This window comes from Schistocerca piceifrons, chromosome 1, assembly GCF_021461385.2.
Source record: "Schistocerca piceifrons isolate TAMUIC-IGC-003096 chromosome 1, iqSchPice1.1, whole genome shotgun sequence".
Classification (NCBI taxonomy): domain Eukaryota; kingdom Metazoa; phylum Arthropoda; class Insecta; order Orthoptera; family Acrididae; genus Schistocerca; species Schistocerca piceifrons.
This window is the reverse complement of record NC_060138.1, coordinates 1,112,835,626-1,112,856,567: the sequence shown is the minus strand read 5'-3', so window position 1 is coordinate 1,112,856,567 and position 20,942 is coordinate 1,112,835,626. Positions and strand designations below refer to the sequence as shown.

The window sequence follows — 20,942 nt, the reverse complement described above, 5'->3', positions numbered from 1 at the left end:
AAATATCTGGCACACTTAAAATTCCTGTTACTAATTGTGCAATCAGACAATATTTATTATGTTTACTTCTGGATTCATTTATGAAATAATGGTATAAATTAATAGGAAGTCATTCATCAGAAAAGTTGTAAACTCTTTGGAATATTGTTAGTACAACAGAGTGAGTTAGTAGTGGGTATGCATCAGATGTTTTCGGATGTGTTTTTGTGTTTGGCAATAACAACGTAATTTTCAGTTTTGAATGGAAATTGTAAAGACAGTGTGATATAGAAAAATATGAAAGAATAAAAATCAATATAAAAACAAGCAATTCTTCAGTACTTATCTCATCAGTTGGAACCATGAGAACATAGGATATCAAAAAATTTCAGCTTCAAGAATCAGCCCCTAGACATGAAGAGCTGGAGCCACCTATGAGAAAAGAAGATAAATATAAAAGTTTATTGTATATCTTACTCTTGAAGCTTATTAAAAGTTTTGCTTGAAGTCAGTGACAATCAGCAAGTGATGTGAGGGAGGAGTAGATTACAGTCTACGCGGGAACTGCATCAGATAGGATAAACAGGTTGTTAAAAAATACTGACCTAACATTAGCTTTCTCTACCACAAACATACTTGCAAAAAACTGAAACATACTATTGGAAATTCAAAATATTGATTCTCATGATTTGGGATATATAAATTAACATATAAGAATTGCCACAAGGTATATATTGGACAGACTGGTAGGAGTTTCCAGACAAGATTCAAAGAGCATATGGAGGGTACAGCCCGCAGTAAATCTGCATTTGGACGACACCTAACGAGTAATAACCATTCAGAATGTGATATAGAACACGATATGCAAATCCTACATACTGTCCAAAAAGGCATCTTGTTAGATACCTTGGCAGAACTTGATGAGATTTTCATCTACAAAAAGAAAGGGGCCCATCCCTTCTTAATGAACACACAGAATTATGAGATAAAGCATGTTTTGATCTTTTCCAGAATACCATTTGAACACAAGGATGCTGCATTTCCTCTTTTAATTTACGATTTTTGCCTTGTATCCTGTCTTATCTTTGTTTTATGAAAATGAATTACATTACCACTATTTATTTTCTCTCACATGTTCGTACTTTGTTACGAACTAGCTTTTTATCTCACATAGTTTTCATTTTATGGTGAACTTTGGGACCTGCTAGGTTAATAAGTACTGATGCACATCTATGTTTTAACATGTTATCTTTCCATTTCTGTAAATTAATTGGATAACATTAATGTATCCATATAGTTTTAAGACCTGTATAGCCTTTTACCATCAGATTACTAACGACACGATGTTGTATATGTATTGAAGTTTCTAGAAGCCCATACCATGGAAGCATCCACACACAGGTGCCATTTTGTCTCCATGACACTTTGGCAACAGCAGGTGCTCTAGTGGTTAATGTGTCACTGTATTTGGTGCTGGAGGATACTAAGTAACATTTATATAACATTTGTAATTACAGACCAATATTCTTAGGTTTGCTGTAGAATCCTTGAACATATTCTCAGTTCGATAATAATGAACTTTCTTGGGACTGAGAATCCTGTGTCCACAAATCAGCATGGCTTTAGAAAGAAACGTTCGTGCGAAACTCAGCTTGCGCTTTTCACACGTGATATACTGTGAACTACAGATGAGGACAACAGACAGATTACATATTTCTAGATTTCCAGAAATCATTTGACATAGTGCCCATTGCAGGCTGTTAACGAAGGTACGAGCGCATGGAATATGTTCACAGATATGTGAGTGGCTCGAAGACTTTTTACGTAGTAGAACCCAGTATGGTGCCATCGATGGTGAGTGTTCATCGGAGACAAGGGTATCGTCAAAAGTGCCCCCAGGGAAGTGTGATAGGACCACAGTTGTTCTCTGTATAGTATATACATAAATGATTTAACAGACAGGGTGGGCAGCCATCTGTGGGAAGGGAAGGTTATGTTCATTTCGAGAAACACGATTGAGGAAATTTAGAGAACCAGCATTTGAAGCTGACTGCCAAATGATTCTACTGCTGCCTACATACATTGCGCATAAGGACCATGAAGATAAGATACGAGAAATTAGGGCTCATATGGAGCCATATAGACTGTCATTTTTCCCTCACTCTATTTGCAAATGAAACAGGAGAGGAAATGACTAGTTGTGGTACAGGGTACCCTCCCACACATTGTATGGTGGCTTGAAGAGTATCGATGTAGATGTAATATGATCACTTCCATTTCAGTGCCTAGTTTGTCATTAAAATAAAAAATTCCTGTCATATTGCGCCAAATATGTGACACACGTCATCATAAGGCAGCGATGTTTTCCAGTTTTTCCAGCAATTTATGAGTCGTCTGCACAACCTTCAACGATATCGTCCTGGATCGATACCGTGATTGCAGTTTGCATCCCCATGTGTATATCTTTGGTTTCTCAGTTCCAACTTTGGCCATTACATTGCCATGACAACAGCATCCCTTTCAGTACACACTTGCATGATTTCGTGGCGGCCATCTTGACCTTTACGTTGCGTAGACAACAGCGTAATTTTGAATTCCTAACAGATGGCACTGCCTAGTAAATATACGACGACATGTATATCTTTTAATGGTTATGCTTTTTAATGTAATTTTATCTTCTGTTATGTCTGTATGTAATATCTGTATGTGCTTATAATAACTGCTCTCTAGTTTATTCACTTTTCAACGAAATATTAAGAACAATGTGTTTGTCACAACATGACCCTTTTTCATCTCTCATCCTGTAAGTTTGTGTATTTTATGTTAACATAAATGATTGCTTGTGTGGTGGTTTATAATATTTTAACTTCTTATGTACTCGTTCTTGGTTTATGAGAACTTACTTTGCAAATTTGTGCAGCAGCAACATTTCAATTCTTGTGAAGTGTTTGCCATTGGTTGTTGCTGACAGAATTCTTAGTTGGCGCAGGAATTGCACACTATTTAATCTGTGTCTCCACAGCTGTTAGTCACTGTGTACGATCGTGGTATCTCGTGAAGAACCGAGGAGCCGCCTGCACCAGCCATAGTGGTAAACGCTACAGTATTTCTCTGATTTCTTTTAGCTCCAAATGAAGTAGGACTGTTTGCAATTCTGCTGTTCCTACATTTGCAGGGCTTAAAAACTCTGAGGATGGTTTTAACATAAGCCAAAACCATTAATAATAAACGGATGTTATTGTGATCGTGACTGTTTTATCAAAGTTAGCACCGGATCGCTGCACTCCATAGACTGTTGTCTAAATTTATGGACATAGAAATTTGCTAATATTTTGAGGAATCAGCCTCAGTTGCACAAATTTTGTGGTATTGTGCAACTGATGCCGAGTCCTCAAAATATCAGTCCATCACAGTTGCTGACGGGGCTGCAATATGCTAAACATTCATAGAAATTTGCCTCCTGAGGCAATTACTGGCCAGCTATTCTCCATGTAACTTTTGTTTTCTCAAGCAAATGTTTCCATTGATAAAATTACAGATACAAAAATTCAGCTAAGAGCTCATTTACTTTGCTTTACTTGTTGTGCAAGTTCCCATAGACTCATAACTAGCACCCAGTGACTCAATATTTGCATCATCAAAAGGAAAAACAAAACATTCCTCAGACTTCTCTTGTATTGGCTGAATGTAGGCTTTCCCAGCATATGCTACCTAAACCTCTAGTGTTCCATCCAGGTTGCAGTGTTATTATTGTTAAACCCCTTGCCCTATTAATAGTGATGACCATTTTGTACACATTATGACAGAATTTAAGTTTACATAATATTCCTAAATCTTGTAGCATGGAGTAAAATTCTTTTTTGTCTGTGACTGCATTGTCGTTGTTGGAAGTTCCACACGTTGTTACCCCCCTGTGGGTCCGGGGGTTAGAATATTCCCGAGGTATTCCTGCCTGTCGTATGAGACGGCTAAAAGGAGTTTCATATTTTCAACCTTTATATGATTGTCCCCTGCAGGGGTTGACCTCCATTCTTCAAAATTTTCCCGAAGAGTGAGCCAATTGGTGAAGGACGCCTTACAAGGCGCATTGTGTCCATCATGCATTGATCTTTAGCCCACTTTCTCATCATCACATTGTAGTCCTACCCGTTCTCCATCTCTTCGGTGAGGACACCTTCCTGGGTGCGTTTTCCACCGTGCACTATGCAGTGTCGATCTCTGCGTCGACGATGACCATGGACTTCTTTGCACCTGATATCCAGCACGGTAGCCAGTCCGTTTTGGTGGGGCCACCATGTACCTATTGGTTGTAGCCCCCTGATCACACAGGGATCACTCTGCTGATGCCTGCGCCGTTAACTCCCCACGTATGCCAAGGGGTAGATGCCCATCCCTCCTGGGGCATCGGGACTCCCGGCAATGGCCATCCTGCCAACCCTTCCCTGGCCACGCCATGGGAGGAATGTCAGGCTAAGGATGGCAGCGGATCTTATTCGCCCCGGTACCTTATTTGTTTGAGAGCTGATGGGAAAGCTTTCATGATGATGAAGCCTCAGTTTTTTTGTTGGGCATTTAGAGGACAAGTTCGGGGAGGTGGAGGGCTTGTCCAAAATGAGATCTGGGTCAGTCTTGATCAAAACAGCATCCTCTGCCCAGTCACGGAAGTTACTCACTTGTGAGAAGCTGGGGGATGTTTCTGTAACCATCACGCCCCACAAGAGCTTAATTATGGTCCAGGGTATCATATTTCACAGAGACCTTCTTTTGCAGTCCAACGATGAGCTACAAACCAATTTAGAGCAGTGAGGTGTACATTTCATCCGGCATGTCCGGTCCGAACGATAATCTGTTTGCCACCAGTGCCTTCACCTTGGTCTTTGAGGGTGGTAGATTGCCCAAGAAGGTCAAGGTGATGCTCTACCGGTGTGATGTAAAGCCCTCTATCCCTCCCCCGATGCGGTGCTTTAAGTGCTGGAAGTTCAGCCGTATGTCTTCCCACTCTACTTCCAGCATCACATGCTGAGATTGCAGAAGCCCATCACATCCCAATACTCCATGTGCCCCACCTCCCATCTGTGTAAACTATGGAGAGCACCATTCGCCTTGCTCGCCTGACTGCAGGATTCTCCGGAAAGAAAGGAAAATCATGGAGTAGAAGACCCTGGACAGACTGACCTACACTGAGTCTAAGAGAAAATTTGAAAGCCTGCATCCTGTGCGTATGACATCTTACGCCGCCGCTACAACAGTTCTGGCACCATCAGCTCCACCAACCCAGGTCACCTCTCAGAGCCGGAAGACTAAGACTACACCTGCCCCCTTGATGGTGGGGGGCATTTTCCTCCCTGTTGCTCCTGCACCACCTACTTTGGGAGCAACACCCCTCCTCCCCCCCCCCCCCCCCCCCAACCATCTGTGACATCCTTCCTCACTTCTAAGCCAGAGAGGCATAAGTCTTCTTTGGCTTCTCTTGCTAGGAAGGGGTCCCTTGGGTCGCTCCCTTCCCAGGTTTCTGCTAGTGCAAAAGAAGTCACCCACCAGTGGCTGAAGAGCTCAAAAGCAGCTGGTCGTAGGGCTTCATGGTCATCCTCAATCCCGGAGACTCAGCCAGTGAAGTCCTCCCAGCCAGGGAAACCCAAGGAGCAACGAGAGAAATCCAGAAAGAAAACCCCTAAGACCAAGGAAATTGCGGTGGCACCCCCACCACCGTTACCTACAAGCTCTGCGGCTGAGGATGGGGTGGAGATTTTGGCATCCGCTGAGGACCTAGATCTCGCCAGACCCTCAGACACAATGGATATAGACTGCTCAGCTGCTCAGGGAATAAGTCGGTGGTAGCAGGTGAACCTGAGGCGTAAACTGCCTCATTGAATGTTCTATGCCTTTCCAGTCTCACGATGTCATCCTCCAGTGGAATTGCGGTGTTTTTTTCCACCGCCTGGCTGAGCTTCGATAACCGTTAAGCTTTACACCTGCTATCTGCATTGCCCCCCAGGAAACCTGGGCAATGCGGAACCCTGCCCTCCGCGGCTATAAGGGATATTACAGGAACCGTAGTGACTATAATCGAGTGTCAGGTGGAGTTGTGTTTATGTCCTAAACTCGGTCTGTAGTGAACATGTGTGCCTTCAAACCCTCTTGAAGCTGTGGCTGTCATAATAAGGATGGCGCAGGAAATAACTGTCTGCAATGTATATCTTCCTCCAGATGGTGCAGTACCCCTGAATGTATTAGCTGCACTGATTGATCAACTCCCGAACCTTTCCTACTTCTGGGGGATTTTAATGCCCATAAAGAGATGTCGAAACTTTACTGTCGCAATTCAACCTCTGCCTTTTAAATACTGGGGCTGCCACACATTTCAGTGTGGCTCATGGTAGTTACTCGGCCATTGATTTATCAATTTGCAGCCCAGGACTTCTCCCATCTATCCACGGGAGAGCAAGTGACGACCTGTGTGGTAGTGACCACTTCCCCATCTTCCTGTCTCTGCCCCAGCGTCAGGCACATGGACGCCTGCCCGGATTGTCTTTGAACAAGGTGAACTGGGGAACTTTCACCTCCGCTGTCACCGCTGAATCTCCCCCACACGGTAACATCTATGTGATGGTTGTACAGGTGACTAGCACAATTGTTTCTGTGGCAGAAAACACGATCCCTCACTCTTTAGGGGGCCCGAGGTGTAAGGCAGTCCCTTGGTCCTCACCGGAAGTAGTTGAAGCAATTAAGGAGCGTCGGCGAGCTCTACAGCGGCATAAGTGGCACTCTTCCCTGGAGCACCTCATAGCCTTTAAATGGCTCCATGCCCGTGTTCGCTACCTTATCAAACAATGGAAGGAGGAGTGTTGGGAGAGATACGTCTCCACCATTGAGTGCCACATCTCACCTTCCCAAGTCTGGGGAAAGATCAAATGTCTTTTCAGGTACCAGGCACCAACAGCTGCCCCAGTGTTACCATAAATGTCAAGTTATGTACTGATGCAAACGCAATTGCTGAGCACTTTGTTCGAGCCTTTGTGTCGGTGAATTACCCCCCAGCCTTTTGCACACTCAAACGGCGGCTGGAAGGGAACGTCCTCTCATTCACTACATGCTGCAGTGAATCCTATAATGCCCCATTTACAGAGTGGGAGCTCCTCAGTGCCCTTGCACATTGCCCCGACACAACTCCTGGGCCTGATCACATCCACAGCCTGATGATTAAACATCTCTCATCTGACTACAAGCGACATCTTATCATTTTCAACCAGATCTGGTGCAATGGTGTCTTTCCATCGCAATGGCGGGAGGGCACCATCATTCCAGTGCTCAAACCCGGTAAAAACCCACTTGATGTGGATAGCTATTGGCCCATCAGCCTCACCAACTTTCTGCGTAAGCTGCTGGAACATGCGGTATGTCAGCGGTTGGGTTGGGTCCTGGAGTTGTGTGGCTTACTGGCTCCAAGTCAGGGCAGCTTCCTCCAGGGTCGCTCTACCACTGATAATCTTGTGCACATCTAGTCTGCCATCCGAAGAGCCTTTTCCAGATGGCAACACCTGATTGCCATCTTTTTTGACTTACATAATGCATACGACACAACTTCGTGACATTATATCCTTTCCACATTGTACAAGTGGGGTCTCCGGGGAACACTCCCGATTTTTATCCAAAATTTCCTGTTGCTCCATACTTTCCATGTCCAAGTTGGTGACTCCCATAGTTCCATTGATGTCCAGGAGAATGAGGGCTCTGTATTGAGTATCTCTCTATTTTTAGTGGCCATTAACGGTCAAGCAGTAGCTGTCGGACCCTCCGTCTCACCTTCTCTGTATGCAGACGACTTCTGCATTTCGTACTGCTGGCTGCTCCAGTACTGTTGTTGCTGAGTGGTGCCTCCAGGGAGCTATCCACAAGGCGCAGTCATGGGCTCTAGCCCACGGCTTCCAGTTTTCAGCCACAAAGTCGTGTGTCGTGCACTTCTGTCGGCGTCGTACCGTTCATCCAGAAACCGCACTGTACCTTAATGATGATCCACTCACTGCAGTGGAGACATATCAATTCCTAGGACTGGTTTTCGATGCACAATTGACTTGGCTGCCTCATCTTTGTCAGCTTAAGCAGAAGTGCTGGCAGCACCTTAATGCCCTCCATTGCCTGAGCAACACCAATTGGGATGCAGATTGCTGTAGCTGCTGCAGTTCTGCAGAGCCCTTGTCCAATCCTGAATTGACTATGGGAGTGTGGTTTATGGTTCGGCAGTGCCTTCAGCATTGCATTTACTTGACCCTGTGCACCACTGTGGGGTTCGATTAGTGACAGGAGCTTTTAGAATGAGTCCGGTGACCAGCGTACTGGTGGAGGCTGGTGTCCCTCCACTGCAGATCAGATGTGCGCAAGTGCTCGCCAGTTACGCAGCACACATTCACAGTTCCCCTGAGCATCTGAATTACTGTCTCCTTTTCCCAACCGAGCGAGGTGGCGCAGTGGTTAGGCACTGGACTCACATTTGGGAGGACGACGGTTCAATCCCGCGTCCGGCCATCCTGATTTAGGTTTTCCGTGATTTCCCTAAATCACTCCAGGCAAATGCCGGGATGGTTCCTCTGAAAGGGCACGGCCACCTTCCTTCCCCATCCTTCCCTAATCCGATGAGACCGTTGACCACGCTGTCTGGTCTCCTTCTCCAAACCAACCAACCAACCAACCATCCTTTTCCCACTCGCGGCAGTCCATCTCCCACATCAGCGGCCCAGGTCAGGGCTAATGATTGCAGTTCGCGAGCAGTCCCTTCTCTCCGAACTGGAGTCCCCTTTACCACCTCCACTTGCGGTCCGTTCATGTACGGCTCCCTGTTGTATGCCTCGGCTGCAGCTTCGTCTGGACCTTTTGCATGGCCCTAACAACTCCGTTAACCCTGCCACTCTCCGCTGTCACTTCCTCTTGATTCTTGACGTGTTCCGGAGCTCTGAAGTGGTTTACACCGGCAGCTCAATGGCTGATGATCATGAGGCTTCACATATGTTCATGGAGGACATATTGAGCAGCACTCCTTGCCAGTTGGCTGCAGTGTTTTCACTGCAGAGCTGGTGGCCATATCTCGTGCTCTTGAGTACATCCTCTCATGCCCTGGTGAGTCGTTTCTCCTGTGTACTGACTCATTGAGCAGCCTACAAGCTATCGACCAGTTCTACCCTCGCCATCCTCTAGTAGTGCCCATTCATGAGTCCATCTATGCCCTGGAACAGTCCTCTCGTTCTATGGTGTTCGTGTGGACCCCAGGACATGTTGGAATCTCCGGCAACGAACTTGCTGAGAGGCTGGCCAAATAAGTGATGTGGAAACCACTTCTGGAGATAGGCATATCTGAAGCTGACCTGCATTCTGTCTTACACCACAGGGTTTTCCAGCTTTGGGAGATGGAATGGCATAACAGCACACACAACAAACTGCGTGTCAGTAAGGAAGCTATGAATGTGTGGAAGTCTTCCATGCAGGCCTCTCGCAGGGAATCAGTTGTCCTCTGCCGGCTCCACATTGGCCATACGTGGATAATGCAGTGTTACCTACCCCGTCGCAAGGATTCACCTAAGTGTCGCTGTGTCTCCCAAATGACAGTCGTCCACGTCTTGCTGGACTGCCCACTTGTAGCCGCTCTGCGGCAGACTTTTAACTTTCCCAGCACCCTGTCTTTGGTGTTGGGTGACAATGCCTTTACAGCAGCTTTAGTTTTATGTTTTATCTGTGAGAGTGGGTTTTATACTTCTATGTAGGTTTTAGTGCATGTCCTTTGTCCCTCTGTCCCCTCCACCCTAGTACTTTTAGGGTGGAGGTTTTAATGTGTTGCAGAGTGGCTGGCTTTCCCTTTTTACTCTCGTGTTTGGCCAGCCACTGTACTCTGCTTTCATGTTTTACTCTCTTCTGTTTCTAGCATCTCTCTGTTGTTTTCTTGCCCTCTTTAGTTCCATTTATTGTTCATAGCCTTCCCTTCGTCCTTGTGGCTTTTCCTTTCTTTCTGTTTTGTGTTATACACTCCTGGAAATGGAAAAAAGAACACATTGACACCGGTGTGTCAGACCCACCATACTTGCTCCGGACACTGCGAGAGGGCTGTACAAGCAATGATCACACGCACGGCACAGCGGACACACCAGGAACTGCGGTGTTGGCCGTCGAATGGCGCTAGCTGCGCAGCATTTGTGCACCGCCGCCGTCAGTGTCAGCCAGTTTGCCGTGGCATACGGAGCTCCATCGCAGTCTTTAACACTGGTAGCATGCCGCGACAGCGTGGACGTGAACCGTATGTGCAGTTGACAGACTTTGAGCGAGGGCATATAGTGGGCATGCGGGAGGCCGGGTGGACGTACCGCCGAATTGCTCAACACGTGGGGCGTGAGGTCTCCACAGTACATCGATGTTGTCGCCAGTGGTCGGCGGAAGGTGCACGTGCCCATCGACCTGGGACCGGACCGCAGCGACGCACGGATGCACGCCAAGACCGTAGGATCCTACGCAGTGCCGTAGGGGACCGCACCGCCACTTCCCAGCAAATTAGGGACACTGTTGCTCCTGGGGTATCGGCGAGGACCATTCGCAACCGTCTCCATGAAGCTGGGCTACGGTCCCGCACACCGTTAGGCCGTCTTCCGCTCACGCCCCAACATCGTGCAGCCCGCCTCCAGTGGTGTCGCGACAGGCGTGAATGGAGGGACGAATGGAGACGTGTCGTCTTCAGCGATGAGAGTCGCTTCTGCCTTGGTGCCAATGATAGTCGTATGCGTGTTTGGCGCTGTGCAGGTGAGCGCCACAATCAGGACTGCATATGACCGAGGCACACAGGGCCAACACCCGGCATCATGGTGTGGGGAGCGATCTCCTACACTGGCCGTACACCACTGGTGATCGTCGAGGGGACACTGAATAGTGCACGGTACATCCAAACCGTCATCGAACCCATCGTTCTACCATTCCTAGACCGGCAAGGGAACTTGCTGTTCCAACAGGACAATGCACGTCCGCATGTATCCCGTGCCACCCAACGTGCTCTAGAAGGTGTAAGTCAAGTACCCTGGCCAGCAAGATCTCCGGATCTGTCCCCCATTGAGCATGTTTGGGACTGGATGAAGCGTCGTCTCACGCGGTCTGCACGTCCAGCACGAACACTGGTCCAACTGAGGCGCCAGGTGGAAATGGCATGGCAAGCCGTTCCCCAGGACTACATCCAGCATCTCTACGATCATCTCCATGGGAGAATAGCAGCCTGCATTGCTGCGAAAGGTGGATGTACACTGTACTAGTGCCGACATTGTGCATGCTCTGTTGCCTGTGTCTATGTGCCTGTGGTTCTGTCAGTGTGATCATGTGATGTATCTGACCCCAGGAATGTGTCAATAAAGTTTCCCCTTCCTGGGACAATGAATTCACGGTGTTCTTATTTCAATTTCCAGGAGTGTATGTTTCGTCCGTTATATTCTCACATTTGTGGCATTGTTTTATTAGGGACAAGGGACCGATGACCTCGTAGTCTGGTCCCTTCTCCCACCTTTAAACCAACCAACCAACCAACATGTTGATAATGTGGTCACAGACCCAGAAGAATTTTATTGACTGTGATAATGGCCAGAGAAGTCTACACTTTTGTAGCATTGCTTTCTTTATATAACAATGTTGTGATCTGGGCACTCTAACTTTGAGGATGTGGGTTAAATGTATTTTTGTGGTATAGATTTGTATGAGGAGCCGTTGAAGCAGTGGATCACATGCACTTGTCTCTGCAAATTAACAGACCACATATACACCACAGAGCTCTGAGGCAGATTATGCAGATTGCAGACTGCTACTCAAAATTCAGAATCCTGAAACTAGTACATATGGGTAGCATACATCTGATCAGTTGGTAAAGAGAAGTTTGTGTCAAGACTTAAATTTTCACATTGAAAAAGGAGGTAATCAAAGAAACCTGAAATCTATAATATAACTGCAAATGGAAGAATGCAGGTGGTGGTGGTGGTGGTGGTGGTTGTTACAGTTATGACGATAACGACGACGATGATGATGCAAACAATTGATAGTCAATAAAATTACTCTTTTTCTCTTTTGTCACCCCTTCAGCAGGGGTATATAAACCATTTACTGCCCTACGGCCTCATAAGAATATGGATTCACAGTAATTTGGAGGTAGAAATGAGTCTAGTTGACTAGTAGCCACATAAACTGCCAAACTGTTCTACTTGGCATGTCAGTCGGTCTTCACAGACCCTCAAAAGTAGATCTCAAATCAGACATCAGTGACGTGCAGAACCATAATTTCTAGGTTGGTCCTTTAAAATAGTGCTATCAGCTCAGTTGCTACATGTTTTTATCACAGAGGCAAACAAACAGTTAACACACTACACCATTTCACAAATCTTGTCTATGGTGTCCTGAAATAGATTGCTAAGATTCATATGGACTCAGAAATGTGTGCTTTAAGAATGTTGAAAGGGAATAATAATGCAAGTTTTCAAGAGGGGAGATAGAAAAGTGTGTGATAACTATCGAGATATACTCGTATCACAAGTAGCAAAAATACTGGAGATGATAATGGAAAGAAGACTGAGGGGGGAAAAAGTGGAATGTCACTTAGAAGAGGAGCAGCATGGCTTTCAAAATGGTACATCAACAGTGGACCCAATTTTTAGTATGAGATAGTTGATGGAAAGGCATTGGGAGTATAGGAAGGATCTGGTGGTGATATTTCTTGACTTGGTGAAGACTTGCAGTTGTGTTCCTAGTGAAGAGGTATGGGAAAACTTAGGGAAAAAGTGAGTTAAAACAAACAATTGAAATTCTTCAAGCAGTGTTGACAAAAGTTTCAGCTGTGTCCAGATCCAGGTAGGAAGGACTGGCTGATTTAAGTTGTTAAGGGATTGAGGCAAGAAAGTGTGGTGTCATTATCATCATTTATAATCTATTAAATCATGAAGGCATTGACTCATAGAGGAAAGGGTATTGTTATTTACGGTGCACTTGGGTTGTGGGGAACCAACAGTATGGATGTACAAGCAGAACTAGAAATCTTGAATGAAGAAATCAATATGTGTGGCATGAAATGCAGTGTATAGGGAAACAAGACTGTGTTGGTAACCAAAGTAGAAAGCGAAGTTGTGACAAATTAATAGTAAAGGACAGGTTACTGAAGTTGTGAACAACTTAAATATTTAGATAGTGTGATAGTGCAGAATGCAAGGATGGAGGCAGAAATTATCATAAAAGTGCAACAGAATGATGCCGTGTTTGAGGGGCTTAGTCAGGAGAAGGGAGATGCCAATGAAGTGTAAGGAAGTGCATCAGACATCTGGACAATGACAAGAAGAGAGGAGAGTAGATGCCCAGTCAGTGAAATGAAATTACTGAGAAACATGCTAGGGCAAATGAGGAGAGTGTTTGTGATAAATGGAGATTCTGGGAAGGAAATGGTGGTAGAAAAGGTGATTGATAGGACTGAGAAGTGTGGGGGGACGGATAGTAAAATGGTTTGGACACACAAAGAGGAGGGAAGATGGAAGCATACTAAAACAAACAAATGATGGAAGCCAAGCCTGAGGGCAAGAGGAGATGCAGAACAAGATGGGGCAAGAGGAGACGCAGAGTGAGATGGGTTGACTTCATCAAGACCAGTTGAAAAAAGCATCTGGAGTGGAATGAAACAGTTATAGAAGTAGAAGAATGGTGGAAATGTGAGGGAAAGTGGAAAGGTGCCACAAATGTCCCAACCTGCCCTTTTTGCTGATTAAAAGAGAAATGAAGAAGATGACAGAAAGCCTCAGTCATTATTATTCTGATGAAACCTTCTTGGGCTTCCATCTGGGTGACAGCACCAAACTTCCATGATTTTTCCAATGGTGTCACGCTCATCATCTACCCATATGTATACTTTAGTGCCAGACATCTTCTGACAGGCCAGAGTCTCGCGAACTTTGGCGGGAGTAGGGGGGACTGCTGTTCAACTCTCAGTGCATTTCGTTTCGGTGAGACTCAAAATGTCAACTACTGGGTGGGTTCTTTCTGTAAAGCTGCTAGTGCAGGGTTCAGTGCCGAATTTAGCTGGTAGCTCTTGTTCCTGTTCATGAGAGTTTATGGAACCTTATCTCAGTATATCATTTGGTGATTCTTTCCCAAAAGCCACATGCTCGGCACAACATTATTTTTTTTTTTTTTTTTTTTTTTTTTTTTTTTTTTTTTTTTTTTTTTTTTTCCCAAATTAGAATGTATGTTGGTTGTTGAGGCAGGGTTCTGTCACTGCTGGTGTATCTTCGTAACCATGTAATGCGTTGCATGCAACATTGTGAGATGCAGAGCTGTGTGTGCGTGATGAGGTGGTGGGCACAGTGACAAGAGATGCTGTGTATATCAGGTAATTGCAATTGTAGTTTGTTCTTTTCTGAGCCTAGCACATCTTTCATTTTGTGTGGTGATCAAAAGAAGACATTGACGTTGTTTCCGAGGATTCTCGCCGTTTTGGGTGAGGGAGGCCCAATATAGGAGATAAATTTTCTCCAGTGCATGCCCAAACTGTGCTTCACTGTACCCATTCTGGCAAAACACATCTCTCGGGTGTTGCAGCGGAGCTGGGAGACTGTCTCCATCCCAAATGGCATATGCCCTGTGTACTGAGTCATTTGAACTGTGTAATGCTGCACTGGAGGGTCTTCTTTTTGTATACTGCACGTCCAAGGATACATCGTGTTTTGTAATTTGGACAAATTACTTTCCTTACACATGATAGTAGTGTATGTGTAACTATCAAAGTATCTAGAGGTAGAGTGATTAAGGTGACATGGTGACGTAGATCTTCAGTCTTTGTGTTAACGTAAGTGACAGTAGTGACTCAACATGCACTCGGATGCTGATGGCGTTAAAAGTTTACTCACACTGATCAATGTTCTGACTTCAGTTACTACTTGCATATTCCTTTCTACCAGTAGTATGCATGACTACAGTTGTAAGTTTAATGTTCACCTATTATATGCTGGTGGATGGACAGCTTTGTGACTCGCACTCACAAGTGCTGACTAATGCTTAAAAATGGCATAATAGCTGAAATGGGTCAGTAGTGGAAAATAAATAATACAGCTGTTGAAGGAGATAAATGTTGTCATTTCAGAAATTTTATAACACTATAGTACTTGCCCAAAGAAAAATAATTACAATAATCATCACCTTAGGAAATGGAAGGCTGACATTCAGGAAGTTGTCAGAAAAATAACATGAGGACGACATGAAAGGAAGGCCCTGAGATGTGGGGGGGATGAATTATGCAAAATGTCCGTAGGAAAATGGGATGTGCCATAAATCGCCTCATTTCATAAATAAGAATGAAATTGTTCATTCAAAAATTGTTCAGGCATGTGAAAAAAAATTTTTTGTGTTTATGTTCATATTGTGCCAGTTGGCATCGTCGTCGTTGTCATCATCTCTTCTCCTCTCTCCTGAATGCTTTCCTCCACGTCTATCAGCCACTTGTCCCTTAGCATTCCCTTTGACACACTTGCAGTTTCTTATCTTTACTACGATCTGTTGCAGATACGAAAGTTTACTCGCAGAATGCCACCATAGCTACTTTTCACAACGAGAACAGTTGCTGGGAACTGGAGTCGCCACCGCAGTTAGTGAGCTGGCAGGACAGCATCGTGGTGACCACTGCTCCCTCGTACGCAGTGGGTGTGCTTTCCTCGTACATGTGTGTCACGACGAGTACCAGCTGTTCTATCAGTTCTTCACTCTCCATACACCACAGCTCACGTGAGTTGTAATCAGTACTGTGCTATGTAAATATGGTGAAAAGTTCTTGCAGAATGCAAATAATGTTGGAAACCATTATTCCTTCTTTTTGCTGTTGAAGTATGTTATGTGGAAAGATACAATAGTTGTTGATATTGCAGGGAATCAGCTTGAAATTAGTAAGAATTAAATCTCATCATAGAAATGTTTCACATTTTTATACTATTTTGTTTTTAACTGCACATGTAATTTTTCACGAGCACACAAGAAATTATAATTCTTTCTTTCAGAACGTACCTTGAGGGTCTCTGTACATCATTGTATGATGTACTCCGGCCATTTATTATCCACATAAATCATCTGGAAACATTAGCAGAAGTATGTAGCATATTGAGACTGGAAATGTTGGAGGAACATGTTCAAAATAACCGTAAGTGTTTATTGTTCATACAATACAGCCCAAAATGAGATTTCACTCTGTAACGGAGTGTGTGCTGATATGAAACTTCCTGACAGATTAAAACTGTGTGCTGGACCGAGACTCGAACTCGGGACATTTGCCTTTCGCGGGCAAGTGCTCAACCAACTGAGCTACCCAAGCACGTCTCACGACCCATCCTCACAGCTTCAATTCTGCCAGTACCCCGTTTCCTACTTTTCAAACTTCACAGGAGCTCTGCTGCGAACCTTGCAGAACTAGCACTCTTTGAAGAAAGGATATTCACAGAAGAGCTTCTGTGAAGTTCGGAAGGTAGGAGACCAGGTACTGGCAGAATTGAAGCTGTGAGGACGGGTCGTGAGTTGTGCTTGGGTAGTTCAGTTGGTAGAGCACTTGCCCACGAAAGGCAAATGTCCCAAGTTCGAGTCTCGGTTCGGCACACAGTTTTAATCTGTCAGGAAGTTTCAACGCAGCACATACTTAACACGATGTAAACTGAAACTTGTAAATTAATGTGTGTATTACCTGTATTAAGGTGTCTTATTGACTATGTCCGCCTCGGTAGCGTTACCGCCTACCACAGAGGGGGCCGGGTTTGATTCCTGGCAGGGGACTGGGTATTTTGTGTCCTTTAGCATTTCATAATCATTGACTTGCAAGTCGCTGAAGTGGCGTCAACTGAAAAGGACTTGCAATACGGCGGGCGAATTCCCCCGAATGGGGCCTCCTGGCCAACAATGCCATACGATCATTTCCATTTTGGCTATGAAATGTCTGATGTGATTAATGAGTAAACAAGTAACTGATAGCCATTTTCTTGAACTGCTGGTTTCCCATGTGTTCAACTGGTTATTAGAGGAAATTAAAAACTATTATTGAAATAATGGAAGGAGTAAAATTAATAACACCATATGGTTGAGATGCTGAACAATCAGATAGGCACATAACCAAGATTGAAAATGTTGCTGAATTTTCGGACAATATCCTCCTCCTGAGCTTCATCAGTAACGTCTTTGTGGCCTGAAATCATGCTGAACAACTCCTCCTCTGCCTTCAGTAACTGATTTCCTTTTTCCCAACTGAAGTTTATCTGATGCTCGTCCAAATTCCATGGCACTTTCCTGGATTTGACGTCCATTCTCGTTGAGGCTCTACAATTTGGTCCACATCAAACCAACCAACAAGCAGCAATATATCTATTTTGACAACTGCCATCCAGTCCACTTCAACAGTTCTCTTCTCTACAGCCTAAGTATGCATGATAAAATAGTCCATTACAAAATGGCATCCCTTAGTACCTGTTAGGGCACACAGCTATAGTGCGAGAGAGAGAGAGAGAGAGAGAGAGAGAGAGAGAGAGAGAGAATACACTTTGCATACTTTGGTGGAAGTTGCCTAAGATCACTTAATGCCAGTCGAGTGAGCACTTGTACATGGCGACATGAATGACAGACAAAATTGCACTTTTCAATGGCCATACAGATGTTGCATGCCTACATTCTAAATTGCATGTAGCCTGCAAATTTGCATTGTGCCCATGTGGCATGTTATTCGCCTACTACCCAGAGTTGGGTGAAATTTATTCAAATGTTGAGTAACAAATGCAGAGAGAAATTATTATTCGTAAAATAAAGGAGAGGCAACTAGTCACCTATAGCTGAATGATTGGTAGTGCATAGAAACTCCCAACAGAAAGCCATTTATACCAGCTTTCAAGCTTTTGCTCTTTCTCTTGTGAAAATAAACACATCACACACACACCGAAACCACATTCCCTTTGGCGCACTGACTGTCACTCTCGCTGTGGCTACAGATGTGTGTTTTTCCACTAGAGAAAGAGCAAAAGCTCAGCTCGAAAGCTAATACAAATGGCCCTCTGTTATGTGTTTCTTTGTGCCACACATTATCCAGCTGTGAATGAGTGGCTCCCTTTCCTTTATTTCACATATTATTCTATCCAGGAATTTCCATTGTTGTTAAAAATTAGTATTCATTGTTCATAAACAACAAATACTATTCAAATCATTTTTCACTCACAATGATAAAGACATGTATTCCTCATCTGTGAACAAAGTGTTACACATAGTGGATACATCTGAAACCCAGTGATACTTATTGCTCCAATTATTTGTAATTTATTAACATATGTACTTTTTGTTGCTTTTAAATTAGCTTTTCAGAACAGCTGTTATGTCAGACATCTCAGCAGAAACTTTATTTGATTTTCAAAGATTTGCCACTGAGACACTAAAGAAAATATGCCACAAATGCAAAGGGGATATCAGTGGGTTATATCTCTTGAATTTGTGATTCCACATTACCTTCAATTCTCAAATTATATTCATAATAAAATTTTCTTTTACATTGTAATATCATTTGCAGCTCGTATCCTAATTTCAACAACTTTCTTTGATTCTTGTATGTCTGTAGTTTGTTGTAAGCATCCCTTGGTCATAGAGAGCAATATAAGTGAACTATTTGTTTTTAAATTGTGTGCAAGACATTGCTGCAATAATTGCGATTGGTGTAGAAAGTCAAAATATGTCTTCTAATCGTCTGTTCATGCTTTCTCGATACAAAAAGTTGCTATTGTACTGCAGTGTTATGAACTCACAGTATGTACTCAAGACTAATGTTTCTTTTGAAATTTTAGAATGTCAAAGCTCTATGTAGCTGTGAAACTACTTCAATTCTAATGTAAAATTGACTCAAGAGTTTATCGTAAAATACATTTGGATAACTTTGGGCATCCAACCAACAGCATTCCATAAATGTTTGAGGAGTTCTTTAGATTTAGTCTGTTGATGATAATTGTTTGCAACTGAGTTTTTACTTTTCGCAATCATTTTGTAGCATTTCCAACATGAGTGAATTGTGTAATAAAGACATATACATCTAATAGTGTTAATAATCTTAGTACAATGGAGGAAGATGCTGCAAATTAAGTGTTTCTGTTGGATGCAGTCTCACCTTCCGCTACTTATGTTGAGCACTTCCACAAGTTAGTGGGAGGAGGGGGGGGGGGGGGTCGGCAAGTAGTATTGGCAACTGTAGAGTCAGTTTAATTGGGCCGCGTTGGTAGTGTACCTGCTGAGTCTGTCTGCCTGTGATGTATTTTTGTGTTGCATTTGTTGTGCTCTAAAACAAGTAAAGCTGTGCTCAACCCACAGTTTGGTTTGAGCAGTGTGTTGCTTTACTAGTTATGGCGGTGTGTCCTTGACTTCCTTCCATCTGCAAACTGACTCACACAGCCAGTTAGAAGATAACCTACAGGTCAGCATGCACATATAGATTATGCCTACTTGACGTGACATTTTTCTCGTTGTTGGAGATGATAGAAGTGATAACTAACAGAAAAAAATTGTAGAAATGGTGATAAAACACACAATCTTAGGCTTTGTAGTCTGGAACTAGAATCACTTTTTTTATCCTACATACATACTATGCAAGCCAAAAAGTATATCATTCTTTCTATTGTGCCTGTCCGCAGTTCGACGTGTCATTTATGTGGTGCCTAGCACTCTATTTGTTTCATAGTATTATTTTGGAGCTCTTGAAATGTAAATAAAAATAAATGCTTACTTTTCTTAACAAAGGATGGAAAGTTTTACTTGAAAGTAAAAATTTGACTTTAGGGACAAAACTGTGAGACCGAGTTGCAAGAAAACTTCCTTGAAATAGTTAATATTAGTGCCCAGAAAAGGTGGTAGGTGCTGAAATAATGAAAGATGAAATAAAGTTAAATTCATGAACAGCATAATATTGTCTGTTTTGCATATGTAAAGCACTTCTTGTATCCCTGAATTGTGGGCATAATATTTATGTAAAAGGGAAGAAAGAATGGAAATCCACTTGCAGGCAGAGTGAACCTATCATCATATTACAGGGTGATTCAAAAAGAATACCACAACTTTAGGAATTTAAAACTCTGCAACGACAAAAGGCAGAGCTAAGCACTATCTGACGGCGAATTAAGGGAGCTATAAAGTTTCATTTAGTTGTACATTTGTTCGCTTGAGGCGCTGTTGACTAGGCGTCAGCGTCAGTTGATGCTAAAATGGCGACCGCTCAACAGAAAGCTTTTTGTGTTATTGAGTACGGCAGAAGTGAATCGACAACAGTTGTTCAGCGTGCATTTCGAACGAAGTATGGTGTTAAACCTCCTGATAGGTGGTGTATTAAATGTTGGTATAAACAGTTTACAGAGAATGGGTGTTTGTGCAAAGGGAAAAGTTCTGGACGGCCGAGAACGAGTGATGAAAATGTAGCACGCATCCAGCAAGCATTTGTTCGCAGCCCAGGAAAATCGACTCGCAGAGCTAGCAGAGAGCTGCAAATTCCACAATCAACTGTATGGAGAGTCCTACGAAAAAGATTAGTTATGAAACCTTATCGTCTGAAATTGGTTCAACTACCCGAGGCGATGGATCGGCCGCCAGGCAGCCCGTGACAGAGCACTTCATCACTGGCCTCCAAGAAGCCCTGATCTTACCCCCTGCGATTTTTTTCTTATGGGGGTATGTTAAGGATATGGTGTTTCGGTCACCTCTCCCAGCCACCATTGATGATTTGAAACGAGAAGTAACAGCAGCTATCCAAACTGTTAGGCTTGATATGCTACAGAGAGTGCGGAACGAGTTGGAGTATCGGGTTGATATTGCTCGAGTGTCTGGAGGGGGCCTTATTGAACATCTCTGAACTTGTTTTTGAGTGAAAAAAAAAACCTTTTTAAATACTCTTTGTAATGATGTATAACAGAAGGTTATATTATGTTTCTTTCATT

General features: G+C 43.8%; 1 protein-coding gene across 1 annotated transcript in view; it reads left to right on the top strand.

The window, feature by feature from the left end:
• Nucleotides 1–20,942, top strand: part of LOC124777257 (conserved oligomeric Golgi complex subunit 3) — a 127,764-nt gene that overhangs the window by 51,230 nt on the left and 55,592 nt on the right. The window contains exons 7-8 of the mRNA XM_047252587.1: nt 15,523–15,741; nt 16,011–16,150. Of these exons, the coding sequence (XP_047108543.1) occupies nt 15,523–15,741; nt 16,011–16,150 (359 nt within the window). The remainder of the gene's footprint in view (nt 1–15,522; nt 15,742–16,010; nt 16,151–20,942) is intronic.